General features: G+C 43.0%; 2 protein-coding genes across 8 annotated transcripts; one reads left to right on the forward strand and one right to left on the reverse strand.

Annotated features, from left to right (window-relative positions):
• Positions 1 to 4,982: 4,982 nt before the first annotated feature.
• LOC307038229 (uncharacterized protein) lies at positions 4,983 to 10,451 on the forward strand. 7 transcript variants are annotated; one of them, XM_079679562.1, is made up of 13 exons: positions 4,983 to 5,450; positions 6,504 to 6,729; positions 6,830 to 6,905; positions 7,052 to 7,332; positions 7,435 to 7,473; positions 7,568 to 7,641; positions 7,751 to 7,831; positions 8,129 to 8,511; positions 8,593 to 8,755; positions 8,852 to 8,958; positions 9,037 to 9,181; positions 9,326 to 9,452; positions 9,591 to 10,451. In XM_079679562.1, the coding sequence occupies exons 8-13, from the start codon at positions 8,414 to 8,416 to the stop codon at positions 9,890 to 9,892; spliced, it is 942 nt and encodes a 313-aa protein (XP_079535688.1). In that variant the 5' UTR covers positions 4,983 to 5,450; positions 6,504 to 6,729; positions 6,830 to 6,905; positions 7,052 to 7,332; positions 7,435 to 7,473; positions 7,568 to 7,641; positions 7,751 to 7,831; positions 8,129 to 8,413; the 3' UTR covers positions 9,893 to 10,451. The 7 variants fall into 7 exon arrangements, with proteins under 7 accessions (XP_079535688.1, XP_079535691.1, XP_079535687.1 ...); XM_079679561.1 differs by lacking the exon at positions 4,983 to 5,450 and adding an exon at positions 6,105 to 6,257; XM_079679566.1 differs by lacking the exon at positions 4,983 to 5,450 and having other exon boundaries at positions 6,293 to 6,729; positions 9,326 to 9,406; positions 9,441 to 9,452; positions 9,591 to 9,711.
• On the reverse strand, positions 10,141 to 14,087 carry LOC307038228 (uncharacterized protein; the record flags this gene model as incomplete). The annotated part of the gene is made up of 7 exons (XM_079679559.1): positions 14,027 to 14,087; positions 12,417 to 13,093; positions 12,266 to 12,311; positions 11,452 to 11,543; positions 11,193 to 11,303; positions 10,794 to 11,067; positions 10,141 to 10,347 (listed from the first exon to the last, which is right to left on the reverse strand). Exons 1-7 carry the CDS (start codon positions 14,066 to 14,068, stop codon positions 10,141 to 10,143), a joined length of 1,449 nt encoding a protein of 482 aa, XP_079535685.1. The 5' UTR covers positions 14,069 to 14,087.
• Between the last annotated feature and the right edge of the window lie 11,147 nt (positions 14,088 to 25,234).

The following is a 25,234-nucleotide window of genomic DNA, read 5'->3' on the forward strand; positions in this document are numbered from 1 at the left end:
ATTTCAGACTCCAGCTTACAGCTTCCTGCCTACGACCTGCCTAAAACCAGTATAGAGGAATGTTAAGCCCTCCCACTATTTTCCAATAGGGCGTTGCCAGATTTTCAATTTCAGGTTTTAACCAGGAGATGACGCTTCATTCAAAAATACAGAAAGACAAGTTTCATGGACTTTCAGTTGTGTTTTGAAGAGCATTTGAACACATCAATATTTTAGATCAACTAAAGTATATCTAATCTTGTAATTCAATAATATATAGTCTTCATATATTAAATAATCATAATTATAATGTAAATGTTTACATTACACTTTATTTGTTATGCTCATACTTTTACCTTTACAATCGTTTGCTTTAATATGCAGTATATTTTTTGTATATTTTTGTGTTTGCTTCCTCCTGCTCCCTTTCGGACACATACTGTATGATTTATTATTATTATTAATATGAAGATATTATTAAGATAAGATAAGATGTTACTTTATTGATTGAACATTTTAGTTTAGAATGTGCTGTCCCACGGTCATTCAGAAGGCTCACAAGTCCCATTCCGACCATTATTTAAAACAATAGGTGCTTTCACACCGTCTACAGTTTGATTTGTATAGAGCAGGGGTGGGGAACCTTTTTTGTCTCAAGGGCAATTTCAATTTTTACAATATCCTCGAGGGCCGTACAAATTATTGACCTCTCCTTAAAAATACTAAAATCACAGCCCATTCATTTCGCCTTTCTTTCATGCTGTGCAAAGAAAAAGCAACCTCTTAATCCAGATATATTACCATGACTCACGTGCACGGTTGTGGCATGACCACCAAAACAGAAAGATATGGACACAAGATGTGTGCAACTGCAAATGTATTGTATGGGGGGGACCTAACCTCCTTTAGGGGGGTCCCCCCCGGACCCCCGGGAAGATTTTTTTTTCAAGTTGAAGTTAAAAGCATCAATCTTGTGCACTTTAAGAGCAACATTAGGAGGAGATCTATGGATACATCTCTCAACATCCATATGAAACAGAACTGTAAGCAGATATTTATTTTTTCTTTGTGGATATTTTACAAATCACTCCTTTCAAACTGTATTCTTGTTTATAAATAACAACTTTTTTTACTGTCATATTGTATTTTATACCTGTTTACTTTATTCTCTTATTTTTTTATAATGATAATATAAAGATGTGCCTTTACCTCACTGGTTGTAGAAAAAGCTTCTTATATTTGTTAGCATAGCTAGCTAACCAGATGCTAATAACAACAAAGTTATTGATCAGTATGACAGATGGACAGATTGCCACTGGGCTTACAACTAAGACACAGCCACGCAAAAACAGCGGCATGTGTACGGCTCCTTATGGGCAGTCTGTGGCGCTGCTTATGGGTACTGCAATTTTTTGAAGTGCCGGAGTGGCGTTCTGGTGCTCTCCGTCAGAACTGCACCCCTATCAGACGAGACATATACCACGTGATGACACGTTAGGCTCGTGTTGTGTTCAAGGACCCTGATCTTGGCTAGGAAAAACAGGCACTCGCTTGTTTAATTTTTTTGCGGTCTAGATTTTTCTCTAATGTTTTTCTTTTTTGCATGTGTTTATAAGTTACTTCGAGGGCCATACCAAATTGTCTCGCGGGCCGTATACGGCCCGGGGGCCTAAGGTTCCCCACCCCTGGTATAGAGGGACCTCTGTGGCTGAATGGCCAGATTAGGTGTGGCGCATTTATCATAGGTGATCAGAGCTAACTGCCTGCCGTCAGATTTCATTTAAAAAACAGATCTGATTTTAAGACTACTTCAGCGCTCATAAAGAATGATAAGAATAAGAATAATACGTATTGAACTGGTATCATTAATTAGTGAGTTTATTTAACACTAGAACCGCCAATCGGGTCAATTTGTGTGATGTGTGATGTGTGTGTGCAATGTAACTTTTTTTCAATAAAATATTAAAGTCTCCCAGTCCGTGACTTTTCCTGAAAGTGTGTTATGTAGCACCCTATGTTGTTAAAAATTGCATTCTAATAGCGGGATTTGACAGGTTTAGGTAGGCCTATACAAAAACCTCTGCCGGTTCTAGTGTTAAGGTAATTAGGTACAGTAGAAGCCCTTTCTTATCAGTAACGAATTTAGCAGTTGAACATAAAAGTCAACTAAGTGAGGGTCACTTGCAATGACAGTGTTGTGTCTAACTGTAAGCTTGTCCCTCAGAGTAACCTACAGTTAATTTAGCTGCTGGAGAAGAAAGATCAGGGGGGGAGGGGGGGAGAGAGCTGTGGTTGATGGGCCATTAGTTGTGCAAATACACAGCTGAGAGCTGCCGTTTCATTCAGACTGTTTAAAAAACGTTAACAACGGACAATTTTTCTTAGCGGATGCATGTCAATTTAAATCAATACATACAACTATTTTTTAAATCAATACAACTATTTTTTAAATCAATAAAAACATTTTCTAAATCCATAAAAGCATTTAAATTAATATTGGGAGTCATGTCGTTACTTTGTTGAGAATGTGGCCATGTAATAAGCGGGATAATTTGCAGCGACTTGTTCCTTATGGGGAAAATAACACCCGTCATGCAGATCAGGATCCCTCCGCCACGCTTTGGGATCCTGATCTGCCGACGAGGCTCCATTAAAATATAAATATTTTTTGTGAATTACTGAGTTTAGGCACGTTAATAACGTTTTAATGAAGTTGAATACAGTATATTCATATGTGTCAGTGATTTCATGTCAATTCGGCGAACATAAACATAAATGATCGTGGTGAAGATGATGATTAAATTAGGATTAAAAATCGAGAGCCGGGCTGCTTTTCCTCCTGTTCGTTTTTTTCGACTAAACAACATTATTTTGTTAAATAACAACATGGTGATGTTTTGTAAATGATTACATGTCTCTTATTTAGCACAGAGTATGACATCCGTGACATATCTGACTTTATTTCACATGAGCTCCAGTGTGGAACCCCACTGCACCCCCTGGTGGATCAATGATCCATTGCAGCTGGCTTCATTATAATTACATTTATCTATCACGGGGGCGGTCTCAAGTCAAGCTGGAGGTTTTCCCTTGAGCGAGGGCAGATCACGTACCAATCACGGCCCTCGCGTTTCAAACTGTCTGAAATGAATCGCTACATCTGTAGTGCCGTTTTCAGTTCCACAGTCAGTGCGAAGGCGGGCTGGAAGTAGTCCAAACTCCGATACACACTGCAGGTAATACTGCGCAAGGATGCCCGGATCGTTGTTAGTGTTGCCACTCCTGAGCCACATAACTTTCCTTGAAAAGCCGTCGATGCAGCCACTGATGGCAATACCAAAGGGTTTAAGTTTATCATATCCATCAGCGTGACACACTTGGTTTGGTCCTGCTGTGACGTATCCCCTTCGGACAAACCTTCGCCTGGAACGAAGTTGAACACCAGATGGATCCAGTCTGGAAATCGTCTGTCTAACATCCTCCCTTTTTACTGTCAGGTGATACTTTTGTTGCAATGTCTGCCACATAGCTCTTCAACCCAACAGCTGACCCGAGCCTCTCAGTTCATGTGCAACAGTTTGGTGTACAGTGCCAATGGGAGTGTAGTCTGTCCTTCTTGTTAAGCCAGCGTTCTGTAGCCTCCTCTTTAAGGTCCTCAGACTAAGAAAAATGTTGTGTCCTTTTTCTAGAAAATCAACTATCACTTCATAAGCGTGTCCCTCCGTGAAGTACTTGTGGATGAGGCCTGCCTCGATTCCTTCATTAGATTCTGTGACTGAAGGGAAAAGACAACAGTGTAATTATGAATGAAACTTAATAACAAAAAACCTATTAAGAAAAAAATGAAAATGTATCAGTAATGAGGAAAATACCTGAACTGTTTGATGCATAAGTGTATGTTTTCAGTATATTCAATGCGTGAACAATTCCAGACATGAGGAGCAAAAAATAAGAGAAATAAACAGGCAAAGGACAAAATATTGGGATACTTACATAATTGGTAAGGATAAAAATACATATCAATCTAGAGGTAGCGAACAAAAAGGTACCCTTTTAATGCCTGTATTTGTGCATAAACGCATCAGAAGGCTCAACCCTCAGCACATGAAGGAGCACATAATTGGTCAACTTTGGTATTTCACCAGATTTTTTTACTTGTTGGCATTTTTTTTTATCAGTAGTTCTAAATCATGTTGAAATTGCCATGACTGACAATAATATGTGTATAGCATATATTAAAATGGTAACAAATCATATACAAATAAGACATTATCACTGTACTGGTGAAATTCTTGACTTTTAAGGAGGAGCTTACCATCTTCGAGAAAGGGAGCCAAACATTCAATGTTGCTGCCACAGGAGCCGCAAAACCTCCCAAAACACTCAGCAGTCCCACAATATGGACAATACATTGCCTGTGGAAAAGGAGCAATGTGAATGTTATTCATTTGCAATGAAGTAACAGCTACTTGGTAAGCTATTGCAGCAGGTAATGTTACCTGCAAACAGCTGACACTAATTTAACAGCAGATATCAGCCGCAATCACTTAATATCTGAACCATGCATCTACAATGTCAAAATACATAAAAAAAAAAAAATAAAGATTTAAAGCCAGTAAACTTCTCAAAGGAAGCACGTCTTGGACAGGATAGAGACCCTTCTCTATCTCTAAGCAGGATAAGAGACCCTCATTTATCTCTAGACAGGCACATTTAGATGACATGTTGATGGAGTCAAGATTGACTACAGGATGTTAGTGAAGATCTATACTTGTATGTATTCAATATAGGGCTGGGCAGCGATTATAACGTGTTAACTTGCCCAGCCCTAATTCAGTAAAAGTTGTTCCTTTAGAGCAGGTGTCTCAGACTCCAGGCCCGCGGGCCAGATGTGGCCCTTGAGACAGTTTCTCATGGCCCCTTTGTTGATATCATGTAATAGTGTTAATCTGGCCCACGCGTTTAGGTTTGCGCTTTATATTTCAATTTGATTTTTCCCGCTGCTGCTGTATGGCGTTATATTTGTGCCTCTATCCTGAGCACGCAATGAAACATGTTGAGCATAGAAAATGCTATTGAGCGCGCACTTGAACACTTTTGAGCACAGAGAAATATATTTTCTCTCATAAAACTCCTGCTCCGTGCGCAGGCAGACCGCTGCACGCGCTCTCTCTCCCTCGCTCGCTCGACCTCTCCAGCCTGTGCGCGCTCAACTTTGCCTGCGCGCGCTCAACTTTGCCTGCGCGCTCGCTCAAATTGTCACAGCGTTACAAATGTGCCACAAAACCAACCAATCGGAGAACTCGAGAAGGTCAATTCTGATTGGCTGGCCGTCTCCAATCATATCTGAGATGAGAGAAGAGAGGGATTTTCATTTTCGGTTGCCATCAGGCTGTTGGCGTTCCTATTATCGTTGACATTTACAGGACATGACAGACTCGAACGAAGAGATTACTACGCCACAGTGTCAGGTGAGTTATACATTTCTAGTTTTCTGATATCACGTTATTGTTTGTAATACCTTTGACGAAACCTTTTATCCGATCGTTTCAGATAAGGGCGAGTTTGCTAGCCGGCAACATAGCTATATGGATAGTTTAAGCAAACAGCTAACAAACCGTAGCCTAATATTAGCGCTAGTATTAGACAAATATTGTCAATATAAATTGCCATTTATACCCATCTGCGCCAGCCGGTAATATTTACCTTATAGAACATTCAGTGATTTTCGCGCCATTGATCTTGTGCGAAGCAACGCCTGTTGTTTATTGCGGTTCCTAAGAGAGAGAGAGAGAGAGAGAGAGAGAGAGAGAGAGAGAGAGAGAGAGAGAGAGAGAGAGAGAGAGAGAGAGAGAGAGAGAGAGAGAGAGAGAGAGAGAGAGAGAGAGAGAGAGACTTTGCACATAACTCACGGTAGCGATCTTTCATGCAATCTGCACATACTAGATGTCATATGAACGCTGAGTCCACAGATTCTATTGGTATACGTTTCATCACTCTGCGATAAAAACGCACTCTTAACCCTGTGTTCTAGTATCATAAATAAAAGAACATTGTACCTTGACCCCTGGCGGTTCTAGTTTAACTGAAAATATGATCATGTTAATGTTACATCCTGAATTGATTTCGGGCGATGGTGCAGTTGAGTCAGCAGCCAGAAACCTGGTGTCTTTGCTCCTTAACACTATGGCCGCAAGCGGCTCAGGAAGGCCGACGGAGACAGAGCCTCCTGCACCTAGGAATGTAGTGCCAGTGACAGTGCCGCAAGAGATGGCAAGGTTCGTATTTCAGCCACATCATTATATTTTCGTTTTGCTTAAAAAAATTCAAAAAATCAATGTTGTTTTCTTAAGTCCAGTAGTCACATCGCTGACATGATTAAATTAAAATATGAACTTGGACTTGAACAAGACTTGGTTTGTAATAGCATTGGAAAATATATATAGCCAACATGTACTATTTAGATTTTTTGTGCAACACTTGATTGTTATAAATAAATATAAAACATATAATTTATTCCACAGATCTTTTCCAGGATATTTCAAACCAAACTTCCGTCGTGGTAAAAAGAGGTGTTTGACTGCCACCAAGCATCTTGTTAAGACAACAAGTAAAACAACTGCTTTACATTTGTATCTGTTGCCAAAAAATATCGCCCACACACCGTTGCCAACTGAGGAGCTTGAACTCCTCCAGGCAGGCATGGGAAGACAAACACTGACTCTTCCTGAAGATGGTGATCACACAGAGGTATCGTTTGTCAGTTCATTTGTTTGACTTATCATTAAAGTCAATTATTGTACTTCAGCGTATTGTCACCATCAATGTTTTTCTCTCTCTCTCTCTCAAGATTTTAAGGCTCCTGGCTGACACATTTCCAAAAATGGAGGGTCTATGTGGAGGATGGCTCTTGCATAAGGCTACAGGTTTGTGGGATTTTGTTTTGTTGAGTTTTCATATTACTGTATTACTTGTTGGTGTGCATGAACCCTTCTGAGGTATTGATTACTTGTTGTAAGCATTAGAGGTGGCAGAATGACAAAACATGTTCTCTCTCTTTCTCTCAATTAAGGTGGCAGTGGAAGACGAAAGCTCACTGTCATTCCACCAGAAGCAGAGGGGTATTCTGTCAAAGCTCTGCGAGCTATGTCAGCAGGTGGCAAAGCCACTTTTTACATAGTACCACTTCAGGAGACATTGGACACCGCTCCACTGCCTCCTGACTCGCACTGCTTTGCAAAAATGCCAAAGAAGACATGTTTCCAATGTCATGAAGTGATGCCTTTGCAGATGCTTGCAGTACACATTAGGACATGCAGTGGAAAACTGTCCTCTGATGAGACTGTTGATGAGGTGAGAGCAAATTCTTTTTGTATTTGGTAAATTGCCTTTAGAAAAAGACGAGGAAAATATAAATTGTTTATTGAAATAAATGACTTTTTTGTTAATCTGCAGTCCTCTGATGAATTGTGTATCGTGGAGAACGCTTGCAAGGTACAGTAGAACAGCACACAACTAAACTGCACAATCAGTTTAGTTTAGTGTTTCAGCTGTTTGTAACATGGAGCATATTTCTTTCAAACTTTAGGTGGTGTGTCCAATTTGCACCAAAGAATTCCCAGACGATTAAATCACAGTCCATGCTAGTCTATGTGGAGAGAGGTGATCTGTCTTATTCTGCTCTTTGTATCATAAACATTATATTTGATAGATGTACCACCTGTAGAATGTCTACATATTCAGTGTTTTAAACTGCATATTGTTTGTGCAGCTTTGAATGTACAGGGACTCCTGCATCAGAGAACAATAGTCCAAGTACAGCTGCTCAACCTCCAGTATGCAAACCAAAAAGGTACGTTTTATTAAGATGACATTTGCATGAGTTTATATCAAATACAGAATAAATAATGAGCACCATCATGCAATCCACATGCTTTAATGTCTCCCCCAAAAGCTAGCTCTCAAATTATTTTAACAGGCTATTCAAAACATAGCACATGGTGCACTCTTTTCTAATTACGCCATTTGATAGCCCTTTCTTTCCCAAATATTGTTCAGCATAATAATAGGACAGTTATATGGCAATAATGTATACAAAATGTTTGGAAAATTGGGATAGTCTTATATTTTCTCTGTCCTCTTCCTTAAGCACGGAAGATGTATTGCGCTTACTTGAACACCAAGTTGACAACACAACAGAGTTCAAACTGTGTGTGGACAGAGACGGCCTTCCAGACAGGGGCATTCTCCAGTGGAAACGAAAAAAAGCTGCATCTCCTGCCAGTGCTCTTAAGGTGGTCTACATAGGAGAGGCAGGCATTGACACTGGAGCAATAAGGAAAGAGTTTTTGACTGGTAAGTTCATTTAACTGTTTAGTTTTGATATTAAACAAAACCAAAGGATCATTGCTTATTTGCTTTTTTTCTGTAAGACATGGTTTCAGGTATTGAAAACAGATTCTTTGAAGGAACTGGGAGCCAGGGGAAAAATCCTAAGTACTCTTTGACAGACCTTGATAATGACAACTTCAGGTTGGTAACATACTGTTTTTGTACACGTTGTCATTTATGTAAGGAGTTTTTTTACAAAGACTTTCTCTACCTTGCACACAGAACTATTGGTGAAATAATGTCAGTAAGCATCGCACAAGGTGGCCCACCTCCTGCCTTTCTGAGAGCGTGGTGCTACAACTTCCTCTGCACAGGAGAGGTGGACATTCATTCACTTTCAAAGGAGGATGTTTCTGATATAGAATCCGGTCTTCTCATCAGCAAGGTGAGTACTCTGTTGAGCTTTGTTAGATATGAATTTGATATATGTTTTAACACCTATTGTAAATCTGTCCTTTATTTCAATGTTGCACATTCTCAGGTTGAAGATTCTGCAGATGAGCAGTCTCTGATGTTGTGGGCTGATGAAATTGTCAGCTGTGGATATACAAGCCAGCTCAAACTGGACAATAAAGACAGCATCATTCGGTAAGAGTTGTACAATATTAATTTGACAATGTTTATTTTTCAAACCAGTGTGTAATTTCTTTCTGCTTTTCTTCAAAGAGCAATTGTCTTACATTCCACAACAAGACTGATTCCAATGCTGCAGCAACTCAGAAAGGGCATGGAGCTGTATGGCCTGGTGGATCAGATGGCTAGAAACCCTGAAGCTTGTCACTCCTTATTTGTTCCAGGGAAGATCACCAAAGTAAGAATTTTAACTGCCACTATTTATTTATTTTTAGACTCTATTCTTCTTTTGTATTGTACTTTTCATTCTGTATTGCCTTAATAGCTTTGGTTTGAACACTTGCAAGATATTAAACTAAATCTGCATTCACTCTCTTTATAGCCTGATGCAGATTTCATCATGATGAACTGCCAGCCACGTTTTAGCGAAAAAGGGACGTCTAAGGAGAGAACTGAGAGGAAGGTGATCAACTTCCTGCAAGATTTCTTGCAGGAAGTTGAAATGTCAGGTATGATATACTGTAGAATGCAGTACACATATGAATGAATGCTTTACTGATTTGAATGTACTGAGCACATACCTAATAAATGTTCTTGGATATTTGCTTTTCTTAATTTGTGTTATTTAAAATATACATCCGTCACAGATGGGGAGACAGACAGTGCAGCTGGTGACAAGGAGCCTCTTGCAGTGCCACACGTGCTCCAGTGGATGACAGGGCAGGCCCACATCCCCATCCTCCCTGATGAAAAGAGACATTTCAAAATAACATGCAAATTTGACCATGACTGCAGGGAGCGGCTAGGAGATCACTTAATTTGTTACCCAATTGTGAGTGCGTGCACTAAAACTGTGACTTTTCCAGTAAAGCATCTCAGCACTTACACTGACTTTAGAAGAATCATGGGTGAAGCAGTGAGATATGGTGGTGGATTCCACAGAGTTTAAAACAACTAGCTCTACTCAAACTAAGGCAAGAGCTGAGTGTATATATGTTTAAATATATTTGTTAATGTTTGATGAAGTCATGCTTTTATTAGTTGGGAAAGCATACATTGTTACAAAGTTTTTTAACAAAACATCAGACAAGCAGAAAGGCAAATAAGGACCAATGGTTGGGCTCTGTGTATTCTCAACAGATATCTGTTAAACAAGGTTGTTGTAATCAGCTAATGTGTCAGTTTAAGAGTTCACGTTCAATTGTCATTGTACACACGGTGCAAGAATCGTGTGTACAAGTCACGGCCATGTGACTGAGAATGTTCCAGAGGATCAACAGTTCTCTGAAGTTCTTCTAGGTCTTCGTCATCCAGGGGGCACACAACTTCAGGAACCACAACTGCCCCGTTTGAGTCTTCTTGCAGTATGGTACTCTCCCAGTTGATGCCTGGGTCTTGAAGTTCCTAAGGATCCAGGAAAACAATTAAAATACGTTTAGTACATGATGTATTTTCATACACTTATGTAACGTGTGATTTTTAAAAATAAACATGTTACATAAAGGTGATTTTGTTTACTCAAAGTTGTATTATTCTAGAAATACTAGTTATTGAACAGGTTGCTGTTTCCAATAATGTTATACATCTGTCAGATATGCCTCTCATCACTCAATGCAACAGAACTGTAAGGTTTGTAGATGGAAAAAAATGGAATTACAGCATATCTATGCACAATTGAAGACAGAAGCTCACATTGATTCAGACCTTTTAACCATGTTGTTTAGAAATAAATATTTCATGCTCCATTGTCCAATTGGCATTGATGTCTATTATGTCTCAAAACTAGATATATCTGCCTACAACTCAATTGTTTTTTAAAATATATTTAATGGGAACTCTATAACTGTTACCTCAAGTCTCTCCCCTTTGTCTAGATCTTGTAGATGTCCCATACACCACAGCTGTTCAGGAGTGAGACCTCCCTCTGTCCTTAGAGGATGATTATTCCATCCTTGGATAAAGGCGTCAAGGTCTGCTCGAAGTCGAGGGACAAAGATGTAGTGCACACCAAAGAGGTGAACCACATCAGAGATATCAAGCAGACCATCTTCCTCCAGAGAGTGAAGAACATCATGGTACTTGCTGCTGACTGCAACCCAGACGTCACGCCAAAGTCGCTCTATCCTAGAATTGCATTTTAATTGATTTACTTGGATTTATACAGCTATTTGTGCTTTCATTGAACAACCAAACTGCTACAGTTACTAATAATTATACAGTCAACATTTCAAGACAAAAACACAACTAACCTCTGATTGTGGACACTCTTTCCAGAGATAAAGCTGGCTCTTCCTGTGCCCCGTGTGGCAAACATGTATTGTGCGATGTCCACGTTTTCGACTCCCTGATCCGCCCTTACCCTAAGATCAAAATACATTTTAATAATAAATTATTGAATAATTAATTTAACAAGGTTTACTTTAACTTCAGTAGACGAAATGAAAGATATTGTAACTAGTATATTTGTGTAAAAAAACATCCACTTTTTGTTTTGACAGGGCAAAATACCTTGATGGTAAGCCATGAAGCTGGGTTGATCTCAGGAAGAATGAGTATGCAGTTGATGCTCTGTTATTTGTTGCAGCATCCAAGTACATGATCTGCATAGAAACCAGATGAAATCATTTACATCTGCTTTCAGCTATGGCTAGCCTTAGAGCTTTTAGTGTTGTATTATACCATAAAAGAAAGATCGGCACGTCCTAAATCTTTACACATAGTTTCATTTCATTTCAACAGAACCATCAACAGGATTTGGTATTTCAATTATTATATAGGTAATTTTCAAAAATATCAACTTGGTATATTTTACATACTAAAATGCAGCTTGATTTATTACAGCTTCCTCAGATATATTTTCTTTAAGGCAATACATTATTGCTCCCTTAAGATGCTTTGTATTAAAAAAGTATAACCAGATTGGATAATAATAATTGGATCTAAACAGGAATCATTACCTTCTAGCTCAATAATTATTCCAAGGAGCAGGAGAAAAAATATACACTTTTTGATCAAACTAACGATAAGAACTACATGTCTTAAGCAGCAGATTATGATTCCATGCATAGGTCAGCTATGTCGTCGTGTGGATGTTGAGATCTTCATACAATATGCATTTTAAGCTCTAATTATACAATCAAAACAATCTGCATCAAGCTAATAAAATTGATGATTCCCCCCTAGACATGTTTTAAGATGTGTATAACATAATCTATAAATATGCAAATAAGTGTTATTTCAGAAGTATAACTGCTGGTCACAAGAGGCTTTGTACTTTAAGCTGCATTTCTTTAACAATAATAAGCAACAACACATTAATTACCTTCCTTGAGTAGCCATCCACTCCACCAAAGACCACAATATTGTACCTGTTCAAAAGGGAAAAAGGTTACTATATAACTAAAGTTGTTCTTATTATATACTCCCAACATTCACTGTGTAGGTAATTGCATAAACAGGATATTTTACTCTACCTTATCAGTTTATGATTTGTGTCAATGTGGACCAGGGAGAGAGGGCCTCGCACGGAATAACTTCTTCGCACAACACACCCTAGTTCTGTGATCCGTCTGAAGATCCCAGCAGCATCAACCCGATGCATAGAGGCCATCATTCTCCACCACTGAACACGGAGGCCCATTGAAACCAAATGGCCTTGAACCATTCGATAACCAGCATTTGGCATCTGACTTTTAATACCTAAAATTACGTTGTCAAGTTCTTGGTCAGTCATTTTGCTGTATGATCCTCTTATAGACAAGCCAAATTCTTGCATTCTCCTGTAAATCGTTCTTCTTGAAACGCAGAGGCATTTTGCAATGCAGGAGACTGGCAGATGTGTGTTCAGCAAATGTGTTAGTTTTTCTCTCTCTATCACAATTTTGGGTTGACCAGAACCTGGACCAACTTCTGTTTCCTGTTCTACAATGGGCATAGACCTTGCGTTAATTTCCAACCGGACAACATGATGTAGGTTTCGTATTGCTTCTGTAATCTCTGATACACCTCCTATCTGCTCATGGAACGATTCAAACATAATCAGCTCATGGCGAGTCAGGAACTCCAAATAATCCACATTTAGTGGTTGCTGGTTCAAGGCTGATTGCAGTTTGGTGAGAAGTCTTTCCATCAACTGCTGTCTCAATATGTCCTGTTGGACAGACAGAGCTCAGATTAGTTAAGAAGAGGGACTCGTTGTTAGTCATATAGGTGACTGATAACGAGCTATGAGATGTGGAAGCTAGTAATAACGTTACATTTACCCCTTATATAATATCAAATAATAATTAGTTTGATAAAGTTTATCCACAAAACAAGTTAAATTATCTCCTTAAAATTACATCTACTCCTCCCTCCTTAAAAATGTCAGAACCTATAAATATGCAAATATGTTTCATTTCACAAGTTTAACTGCAACACGATGCCTCCTAGTTCACTGTAAAGTCAATTCTCAGTATTTGTGCACCAGAGGCTTTATATTTCAACATCCAAATCTTATTTTCAATGAGCACAAAGCAACACTTTCAGCAGATTAATATGAAGCCTCTCTCTCTCATCATCTGAGAGCTCAAAATCTGAATCTCCCTGAACTATCTGGTACAGAAAAAGTCTGCTTCAGTTCCGTCTCCTGCAACAATATTGAGTCATTAAGTCCATGAAGATGGTCCTGACGTCCACTAGAATGGACATTTATAAAAGGGCTGTTATTTGAAAACTTGAATTATTTAATTGCTTTCAGAACTAATTATATAGTTCCTCACATGTTAATAAACAAGAATATATATGATTTTCATGGTAAAAATTACAATTATTCAACAATATTTGACTTCTCCTCCTGCTTCTATAACATTTTGTTTTTGGTATGCCAGCCATTTTGGATGAAAAGAAAGAGGGACTTCCCAGCATGCAATTTTAACCAATGACACATCACTGGAAAGACCAGGATGTCCTCTGTACAGTACATCAGGGATTGATAGAGTAGCTCAAAAGAGTAAAAGGAGATGCGTGTTAACAAAATGTCCACTACAGAGGACATTTTCAATGGGCTGGGTCCCAGGAGACAACCAAATCAAAAACGACTTACATGTGGCCTTGCTGTGACATTTTGTTGCTGTTCATTCGACATTGTCGGATGTTGTGGCCAGCTGGGATTGATAGAGAAGGATGAGTCAAACTTTAGTTACTCACACAACAGCCGATGTCTCAAGATAAGAAGACATATAGGCTAATGTTAATCCTACAGCCCTATAAATACAGAAAAATAAAAAGCATTTCTGAAATATGAGTCAATAATTACACAAGAACAAATCTACTATAATCAGTCATCTTTTTATTTTTTATATAAAGAACATACAGGACTGTCTCAGAAAATTTGAATATTGTGATAAAGTTCTTTATTTTCTGTAATGCAATTAAAAAAACAAAAATGTCATACATTCTGGATTCATTACAAATCAACTGAAATATTGCAAGCCTTTTATTATTTTAATATTGCTGATTATGGCATACAGCTTAAGAAAACTCAAATATCCTATCTCTAAATATTAGAATATCATGAAAAAGTATACTAGTAGGGTGTTCAACGAATCACTTGAATCGTCTAATTAACTCGAAACACCTGCAAGGGTTTCCTGAGCCTGGAAAAACACTCAGCTTGGTTCAGTAAACTAAATCACAAGTATGGGGAAGACTGCTGATCTGACTGCTGTCCAGAGGACCGTCATTGACACCCTCCATCAGGAGGGTAAGACACAAAAAGAAATTTCTCAAAGAGCAAGCTGTTCACAGAGTGCAGTTTCAAAGCACATCCACAAAAAGTCTGTTGGAAGGGGGAAATGTGGCAGGAAACGCTGCACAACCAAGAGAGATGACCGCAGCCTTAACAGCATTGTGAAGAAGAGTCGCTTCCAGAATTTGGGGGAGCTTCAAAGACAGTGGACTGAAGCTGGAGTCCAGGTATCAAAAGTCACTGTTCACAGACGTGTCCGGGAAATGGGCTACAATAGCCGTATTCCCATGGTCAAGCCACTTCTGAACTCAAGACAACGGAAGAGGCGTCTGACTTGGGCTAAGGAAAAGAAGCACTGGACAGTTGCACAGTGGTCCAAAGTCCTCTTTTCAGACGAAAGCAAGTTTTGTATTTCATTTGGAAGTCAAGGCGCCAGAGTCTGGAGAAAGGCTGGAGAGGAGCAAAATCCAAGTTGCTTGAAATCCAGTGTGAAGTTCCCACAGTCAGCGATGGTTTGGGGAGCCATGTCAGCTGCTGGTGTTGGTCCACTGTGTTTCATCAAGCCCAGAGTAAATGCAGCTGTGTACCAAGAGATTTTAGAGCACTACATGCTTCCGTCTGCTGAAAAGCTCTATGGAGATGAGGAATTCATTTTCCAGCATGATCTGGCACCTGCCCACAGTGCCAAAACCACCAGTAACTGGTGTACTGACCATGGCATTACTGTCCTCGATTGGCCTGCAAATTCCCCTGACCTGAACCCCATAGAGAATATGTGGGGTATTGTGAAGAAGAAGCTGAAAGACACCAGACCCAACAATGCTAATGAGCTAAAGGCCGCTATTGAAGCATCCTGGGCATCCATAACACCTCAGCAATGCCACAGGCTGATTGCCTCCATGCCACGCCGCATTGATGCAGTAATCCGTGCAAAAGGATTCCCAACCAAGTACTGAGTGCATTAATGGACATTTTCAAATGTTTGATTGTGTTTTGCTGTTATAAATCTTTTTTTTTTACTTGGTCTGAGGAACTATTCTAATTTTTTGAGATAGGATTTTTGAGTTTTCTTAAGCTGTATGCCATAATCAGCAATATTAAAATAATAAAAGGCTTGCAATATTTCAGTTGATTTGTAATGAATCCAGAATGTATGACATTTTTGTTTTTTTAAATTGCATTACAGAAAATAAAGAACTTTATCACAATATTCTAATTTTCTGAGACAGTCCTGTATAGCTATGTTGCCGGCTAGCAAACTCACCCTTATCTGAAACGATCGGATAAAAGGTTTCGTCAAAGGTATTACAAACAATAACGTGATATCAGAAAACCAGAAATGTATAACTCACCTGACACTGTGGCGTAGTAATCTCTTCGTTCGAGTCTGTCATGTCCTGTAAATGTCAACGATAATAGGAACGCCAACAGCCTGATGGCAACCGAAGATGAAAATCCCTCTCTTCTCTCATCTCAGATATGATTGGAGACGGCCAGCCAATCAGAATTGACCTTCTCGAGTTCTCCGATTGGTTGGTTTTGTGGCACATTTGTAACGCTGTGACAATTTGAGCGAGCGCGCGCAGGCAAAGTTGAGCGCGCGCAGGCAAAGTTGAGCGCGCACAGGCTGGAGAGGTCGAGCGAGCGAGGGAGAGAGAGCGCGTGCAGCGGTCTGCCTGCGCACGGAGCAGGAGTTTTATGAGAGAAAATATATTTCTCTGTGCTCAAAAGTGTTCAAGTGCGCGCTCAATAGCATTTTCTATGCTCAACATGTTTCATTGCGTGCTCAGGATAGAGGCACAAATATAGCGCCATACTGCTGCTGCTGCTGGCAGGGAACTGCTGCGCGGAGTTCCCTCGCCCCTCCCCCCTCCGAGGGAACTCCGCCACACGTCAATCAAATGCGCGCAGCGCAATCAATCCAGAGTGATCCAAAAGTAACACAGAGTGGAAGCAAAATATATCGCCATGTCTTCATCAAAACTTTCAGGGGAAATAAAAATTGATGATGACCACAGAACATTTCAGGAGAAGTGGGAGACTGAATATTTTTTTGTTGAGTACAGGGGAAACGCAACGTGCCTTATATACACAGAGAAAATCGCTGTATACAAGGAGTATAACGTCAAACGTCACTACTCAACTAAACATGCAGAGTATGCAAAATACCTGGGAGATGAGAGAGAGAAAAAAGTCACAGAGCTAAAAAACATTCTATGGAAGCAACAAAATCTCTTCAAGAAAGGAAGCAATGAGGCTGATTTAGCAGTCGAAGCTAGCTATGTGGTGAGTGAGATGATTGCTAGTGCGGGAAAGCCGTTTACGGAAGGCGAGTTTGTAAAAAAATGCATGTTGCAGGCTGCAAGTATAGTCTGTCCGGAAAAGAAGGGTCAGTTCAACAACATCAGCCTGTCAGCTAACACAGTGGCAGAGCGCATTTCTGACTTATCAAGTGACATATATGAACAGCTGTGCGACAAAGCCAAACTTTTCCATGCATACTCTGTGGCTCTTGATGAGAGCACAGACATCACTGACACCGCTCAGCTCGCAATGTATGTCCGTGGTGTTGATGACAATTTTGAAGAGACAGAGGAGTTGCTTACAGTGAAACCAATGCATGGCCACGTGGATGACCTTAAATTTTTTGATGTTAAACACGACCAAAACTGAAGTTATTGTACTTGGCCCGAAGAATCTACGAAACAAATTATCTAAAGATATATTAACTATGGATGGCATTAATTTGGCCTCCAGTGAGACTGTAAGGAATCTTGGTGTTATATTTGATCAGGATTTATCCTTTAACGCCCACATAAAATCAATTTCAAGGACCGCCTACTTCCATCTACGTAACATTGCAAAAATCAGGCATATCTTGCCTCAAAACGATGCAGAGAAACTAGTCCATGCATTTGTTACTTCAAGGCTGGATTATTGTAACTCCTTATTATCAGGGTGTACCAAGAAGTCAGTCAAGTCGCTTCAGCTGATTCAAAATGCTGCAGCTCGTGTACTAACCAGAGTTAGGAAAAGGGACCACATTACTCCTGTTCTGGCTGCCTTACACTGGCTCCCTATAGAACACAGGATAGAATTTAAAATTCTTCTTCTCGCCTACAAAGCCCTTAATGGGCAGGCGCCATCTTACCATAAAGAACTCATTATACCCTATTGTCCTACTAGGGCATTGCGTTCCAAGAATGCAGGGTTGTTGGTTGTTCCTAGAGTCTCTAAAAGTACAATGGGAGCCAGAGCCTTTTCTTATCAAGCTCCACTTTTGTGGAATCAGCTTCCAGTTTGTGTTCGGACGGCAGACACCCTATCCGTTTTTAAGAGTGCGCTTAAGACCTTCCTTTTTGATAAAGCTTATAGTTAGGGCTGATTAGATTCAGCCCCTAGTTTTGCTGATATAGGCTTAGTTTGTCGGGGGACATCTTACTTCTTCCTTCTCTCTGTCTATACCTGTGTACTCTCATGTTCCGATTAACCCAGCTTCCCCAAATTTCTTTCTTTTTGGTGTCTATATACGCCGGGATCCGGAGTCATGGATGATCCTGCGGTCCTGTGTCATGGATTGCGAGTCCTGGATCTTGAGTCGTGGCTGCGGTCCTGGATCATAAGTCCTGGATGGATATCCTCGTGGATTCATCTTCTTATTATACACATATGCATTTCAAAACATTTGGACTACCTATGTTGCAAATGTATTATCTTTTCAATTTACACACGGCATCTATTGCACGTCTGTCCGTCCTGGGAGAGGGATCCCTCCTCTGTTGCTCTCCCTGAGGTTTCTCCCATTTTTCCCTTTAAACTGTGGGGTTTTCTCTGGAAGTTTTTCCTTGTACGATGTGAGGGTCTAAGGACAGAGGGTGTCGTATTGTCATACTGATATTCTGTACAAACTGTGAAGTCCACTGAGACAAATGTAACATTTGTGATATTGGGCTATATAAATAAACATTGATTGATGGCCAGACCACCGCTCAGGAGATATTTCAGCAACTGTGTGATGCCATTGCGGATATCGGTCTGCCATGGAAGAGGTATGTTGGAATTACGACGGACGGAGCGCCATCAATGACAGGGAGAAAAAATGGGCTAGTGGCACTTGTTCAAAGAAAACTGGAGGAGGAGGGTGTGGAGGAGGCTATTGCTCTGCACTGCATTATCCATCAGCAGGCCCTTTGCAGCAAATGCTTGAAGTTTGACAATGTGATGTCTGTCGTTGTGAAGTGCATCAACCATATCAGATCCAGGGGCTTAAAGCACCGCCAGTTCCGTGCTTTTTTGGAGGAAATTGAGTCAGAATATGAGGATGTGCTCTACTTCACAGAGGTACGTTGGCTCAGCAGGGGAAACGTCCTGAAGAGGTTTTTTGAGTTGAGAACAGAACTGAAAGTATTCATGCTGGAGAAGGGTGGGATGGCTGTTCCCGAGCTGAGTGATCCCAAATGGCTCATGGACTTAGCTTTTCTTGTTGACATCACGCAGGAGCTGAATGCTCTGAATAAGAAGTTGCAGGGCCAGGGCCAGCTTGTTAGTGCAGCATATGACAATGTCAGAGCATTCTCTACAAAACTGATGTTATGGAAAGCCCAGCTCCCTCAGCAAAACCTCTGCCATTTCCCAGCATGCAAGGCTCTCATGGACAGGGGCACAGCATTCAGTGGTGAGAAGTATATTGATGCCATTGTGAAGCTACAGGAGGAATTCGATCAGCGGTTTGCAGACTTCAAGACACACAGAGCCACTTTACAAATGTTTGCAGACCCCTTCTCCTTTGATGTGGAAAATGCCCCTGGTGTGCTTCAAATGGAGTTCATCGACCTGCAGTGCAATTCTGAGCTCAAAGCCAAGTTCAGGGAAGTGTTCATGAGAGATTTGCCCCCCTCCTTCCCTGAGATTTCCAGGATGTTCAAGTGGACCATGTGCCTTTTTGGGAGCACATATATGTGTGAACAGCTCTTCTACACCATGAACTTCAATAAGTCAAAGTACAGGTCCAGACTTACTGATGCACATCTTCAAGCCATACTGAGGGTTTCAACTGCTTCCTCCCTCAAACCAAATGTGGCTCAGCTGTGTGAGAGGAAGCGCTGCCAGGTCTCTACCAGCAAGGAGTAGGTAAGAAAGAGCAACTGTATATAGTTATGTTGTGAAGAACAGTTCATGTTAAGAAGATGTTGAATAACTGTTAATGTTGTATTTTTTAATAAATGTTTTGCGGAATATTTGAAGCGGCCCAGACTTGCCCAGACTCTACGTCCAGCGGCCCCCAGGTAAATTGAGTCTGAGACCCCTTCTTTAGAGCATGTTGAGGAGAGGACCCGAGCTCGTCTGTTGAATAAAGGCATATTCAACTTACTTTGTGTGTCTTAGCATCATCTTTAAGTCCCGGTCGGCTCAGATCCGTTTGTTTAGAAAACAGCTAACGTTAGCAGATAAAAGTAGCTATGTTCTACTAACATTATACACTACACACATAATCTGCTCCCACACACAAAATAACGTCATTTAAAGTCATAAATACGGCAGCGACAGATATTATCTACATCCTGTGTAACTTTAACATTATAAACTTACCCATTTGATGTTTCCTGGAGATCCCCCAGACTTCTTCTTCTCTTGCATAAAAAACCGCATGTGCATCAGCGATAATAGTCCCCGGTAATTCACTTCCGTTGTGGCTTTTTTATTTGCATGGCGGCGTTTTTATTTGCGTGGCGTTTCTGTTTCTTTTTATTTGCAGCGTTTTTTTTATTTGCAGCGTTCTTTTATTTGCAGCACCCTGGCCTCTCAGGGCCACCGTAAAAAACGAATAACAAGAAGACCTAATACAAAAAACGGTCTGATTTTGGTTTTTGATAACAACTTCATTCAATTTTCCGTTTTGTATTGAAGAATGAAGAAAAGCAGTCTGGTGGACCGGAAGTTAAAGAACATATTTCAAAAATAAAAGACACAAGGATGTAATGGCAATGCTGTAAAAGACCCAGAAGCCTGACGACCCTTGGCCCCCCTGCTTCCGGCACCCATGCTGACGAGGATATGTTTATTTCTGCATTCACATGCAGATATGCGTTTATAGAGATTAATACAAACGTATGCAAGCTCTGTTCATAACTTTATTTCGCTGACTTCCGGTTTGTACTGTGTCGGCAAATCCAGTGTCCAGCTTGTCGCTGTGTGACAACCATTGAACAACGTCATTGTTGCAAACCTACCAGATTTACCTGTGACAAATGTCAGCGATGTGAACAGAACTGTCACCCTACTTTCACCTGCACCCAGCAGAGAGCGGGAGAACAATATATCATACAGTCGGCCCCTAAAACAGTTCACTCAGTAATGGAACAGTTGTTAAGCATTATTTTGTCCAACTAGTCTACATTATGAATGTGATGTTTATCTAAACTGCTAAGAATCTGACCGCTGAGTTAGAACAGAAAGACATGCAGGCCATAATCACTAGACGCTCAAAGTAGTGTGTGTAAGGCTTACATCAGTTCTATTCACCTGGCGGCCCGCGGGCCAGATGCGGCCCAGAACCAACTCCCGAGTGGCCCAGCCTCCCGTAGCCAAATTCCTAGTATTACTAGTACAGACCATGAATGCAACACTCGGCGTTGCATAGAAACCACCAAACCACAACGCAGCAAGTTTTTTGAAAGTGCATAGTGGTGCTAGTAACGGTGGTCCTATGATAGCAACTCTAAAACATGTCTCTTTCAACTCTGAAGCGTAAACAGAGACAAAACAGTCATTGATCTTGTGGAGCAGATCCAAGTCAAGCTGGACCTTTTCACGACCGACTTGAGCACGGGTCGGATGATGCATTTTCTGACGCTCCCCAAACACATCACATCTCCGGCACAAATCACGGATGTGATGACAGTTCTCATTCATAACACTCCGTTCGATGTCTCACTATGGGATGCGCCTCAACGCATATGCACCAGAAGCATCAATCTCATTACGCCAATCCTGATTGGCTGGTGATCTTGACGCCAACGTCAGGGAATCCACCAACCCTATAAGTAGCTTGCGCCACGACGCAGGCGTCATTCAAACACCTCTTCTCGCTTCGGAGCACATCTCGAGAAAGATCAGTAGCTAGCTAGCTTAACGGTCCACAGACTGATATACGAAGCTAACCTTCGGTCGACGGGCGCTCGCCAGCTACTTTTGCTTCGCACGGGAATTTACTGTATTAACACTCCAGTTAATATCAGAATCTACCCTGCCGTTTTTTTCCAACGGGTAACGGTAAGGTTTTTGGATTTTTTCCCGCAAACGGTAACACGCCTGTTGCTCGTTTGTCCTTTCTACGCCGCACCAAGGCTAGCTAAGATGGACTCTTCCCTCCCTCACACCAGAGGAGACGGAGTGTCGGAGGCTCGGCTCTGCGGCTGCGGGCTAAAGATATCGAGTACTGACTCACACCAGGTCTGCTCGTCTTGCCTCGGGCTGCAACATGCCCAGGAGGCTATCGACACCCCCGGCGCGTGCGGGCATTGTTCCCGTTTTACCGCCAAAAGCCGCCGCAGGCGGCTAGCGCGCCAAGCTAGCATGCCGGTCCGAGACCTCCCCATGCCTGTAGACTCGCCGGCCGGCGAGCAGGGCATGGTGGCGACCGCCACGGGTGCCGGGTCCCGCGCTGTGTCAAGCTGGGACTCGGTGGCGGCGACAGCCGCGGGAAGGGGGCCCCGTGCTGTGTCAAGCTGGGGCTCCCAACTGGACCTCACCATGGCCTCACCCGCGGAGGATGTCCTGGAGCTGGACTATGAGGAGGAGGAAGAAGAATACGCCTCGGAGTTTCTTCTTTCCGACTCAGACGAAGGCGAAGATGACATCTTCGTCTCGTCTGCCCAGGCTGCCAAGCCTGAGGCCATGTCTACCTCCCCGGGCGAGGACGAGCCACCGCTCCCCCGCCTCAGCATGGACCTGCAGGCCGTGTGTCAACGCGCTGCATCTAAGCTGGACATCCCCTGGCCTGAAGCGGCCAGAGAGCCCTCCAGGTCTAGATACGAGGGAAAGAACTTGCCCCAAGCCGCAAGGCTGACCAGGCAACTTCTCCCCGTATTTCCGGAGCTGCTGGATGAGGTGTCGGTCTCCTGGAGAGACCGCCCCTTCAGCAGCAAGGCCCCAATCCAGGGAGCCTCCTCTCTGGACTGTGAGGGCATGGAGAAGCTCGGGTTACTCCGCATGCCTCCTATGGAGCCGCTTGTGGCAGCCCACCTCCAACCGCGGGTGTCGGCGGCCCCGAGCAGGAACCCCACACTGCCGACAAAGGCGGACCGGTTCCAGTCCGCAATGACTGAACGGGCCTACAAAGCGGCTGCTTTGTCCGCCAGGGCGCTAAATGTCTCCTCCATGCTAACCGCGTACCAAGCGGAGCTGTGCGCGGACATGACGGTGAAGCCTGAACCGGCCGTGTGGGAGGAGATCATGGCGATCACGGATATTTGCCTCCGCGTGCAGCGCTGTGCAGTACAGGCCACAGGAAAATCGCTGGGGATGATGGTGGTGCAGGAGAGAGCCAGATGGCTGAACCTGACAAACCTCCCCGACCGGGAAAAGGAGGACGTGTTGGACATGCCAATCGTCCCTGAGGGCATATTCGGCTCAGCTCTTGCCTCCATGCAACAGCGGTGTGAGGCCAAGAAGAAGGAGGATGAAGCTCTCCAGCTTTGCCTCCCTCGGAAAGCCCAGCCGCCGCCCCCAACGGTCCTGCGACGGACCTTCCCCCAGGCTACCCCGCACTCGGCCCTGTTCAAGGTCCCGAGATGGCAGAAGCCACAGCCCGCCCCCGGTCTCCCACCGAGACGCGAGGCGCGGACGAATTGGCCGAGAAAGTCCCCGGTCCCGGCAGCAGCCACACAGGCACCGCCGACCCAGACTTTCAGTCACCAGGCGAGGAAGAAGAAGAGGGCAGCCTGACAGCCTTCCCTCCCCCCCTCGGGGAAAGGGCTGGAGGTTTCCTGTTCTCTTTCAGCCCTGGATCGTGTTCCACACGTATCCAGCACCCATGTGTTTCCGGGGGACAACCACGCTCCCGCCTTCCCGCCGCCTCGGGTGATGACTGCACGTCATCCTCCAGTTCGCGCCATGAGGGAAGCAGACTTCACAGCACTGGCAGCAGTTCCTGCCAGTCGTTCAAGTCACACAAACACACACAAGGGTCTAAAAATAAAATGTTTGCCACTGTTGCTTCCAGGCTTAAAGCCAAGGGCACAGTTGAAAATATTAAAAAGACAAATAATAATGTCAATAAACAGTCAGGCGACTGCTCCGCTTCTGAGAGTGGCTATGAACGCCTCTCTCGGAATGCGGACGGTGGCCGGGCCTGTGAACGCACCATCACCGCGCGCATGCGCAGTGTCAACCGAGGTTGTCACCCTAGAGCGCCACCGTGTTCAGACACTAGAGGGCGCCATAACACAACCAATGCGGTCACAGGGTGCAGACAACAGAGATATGGTGACATCCCCGCTCGCTCTGAGGAGCGAAAGGTGGAAAATGCTCACATGCTCTGCTTGGGTTTTCAAAACGATATCACGGGGCTACAGACTCCAATTCGCTGTCACCCCCCCTCGCTTCTCGGGCATTGTGCAATCACATGCCCGGGGAGCGTCGGCTCACATTCTAGAGCAGGAGATTCTCTCGCTACTAGAAAAGAAAGCCATATCCATCGTACCCTCCAAACGGAGTCAGAGCGGCTTCTATTCCAAATATTTCCTCGTTCCCAAACGGGGAGGGAATGGAATTCGCCCCATCCTAGATTTAAGGGCTCTGAACGGGTATCTCAGAAAATACAAATTCCGGATGCTCACTCACACATCCCTACTGCGTCTCGTACGTCAGGACGATTGGTTCACATCAATCGACCTGAAAGACGCGTATTTTCACATCCCAGTATATTATCCACACAGGAAATATCTGAGGTTCGCTTTTCAGGGTGTCTGTTACGAGTACAGAGTGCTTCCCTTCGGTCTGTCTCTCAGCCCACGGGTGTTTGTGCGATGTACGGAGGCAGCGATAGCCCCGTTAAGACAACAGGGGATTCGCCTGGCAACCTATTTAGACGACTGGCTCCTTCTGGCACAGTCGGAGCAGGAGGCTATTATGCAGACGAATATCCTCATGAAACACCTGCTCGACCTGGGTTTTGTAATAAACACAGAAAAGAGCATGTTGTCCCCAGCCCAGTCGGTGCTCTTCCTGGGCTTACGCCTGAGCTCGGTGCCCTTCACAGCCCGCCTGTCAGCGGAGAGAGTGAGAGCCTTCAGGGCTTGCCTCGCTCGTTTCCAGCCACGCAAATATGTTCTCTTCAGATCGTGTCTGCGGTTACTGGGGCTCATGGCGTCAGCCATCCTAGTAGTACGTCTGGGCCGCTTACACATGAGGGAATTTCAGCGCTGGGTAGCTGCCCTCAGACTAAACCCCACGCGTCATGGCGCGCGGAGAGTGATGGTCACTGTGCACTGCGTAACGGCGCTACGCCACTGGCTGCACCCGACTTTCCTGGTGCGAGGCGTGCCTATGGGTGCTGTCTTA

Source organism: Notothenia rossii (genome assembly GCF_949606895.1).
Source record: "Notothenia rossii genome assembly, chromosome: 4".
Classification (NCBI taxonomy): Eukaryota; Metazoa; Chordata; class Actinopteri; order Perciformes; family Nototheniidae; genus Notothenia; species Notothenia rossii.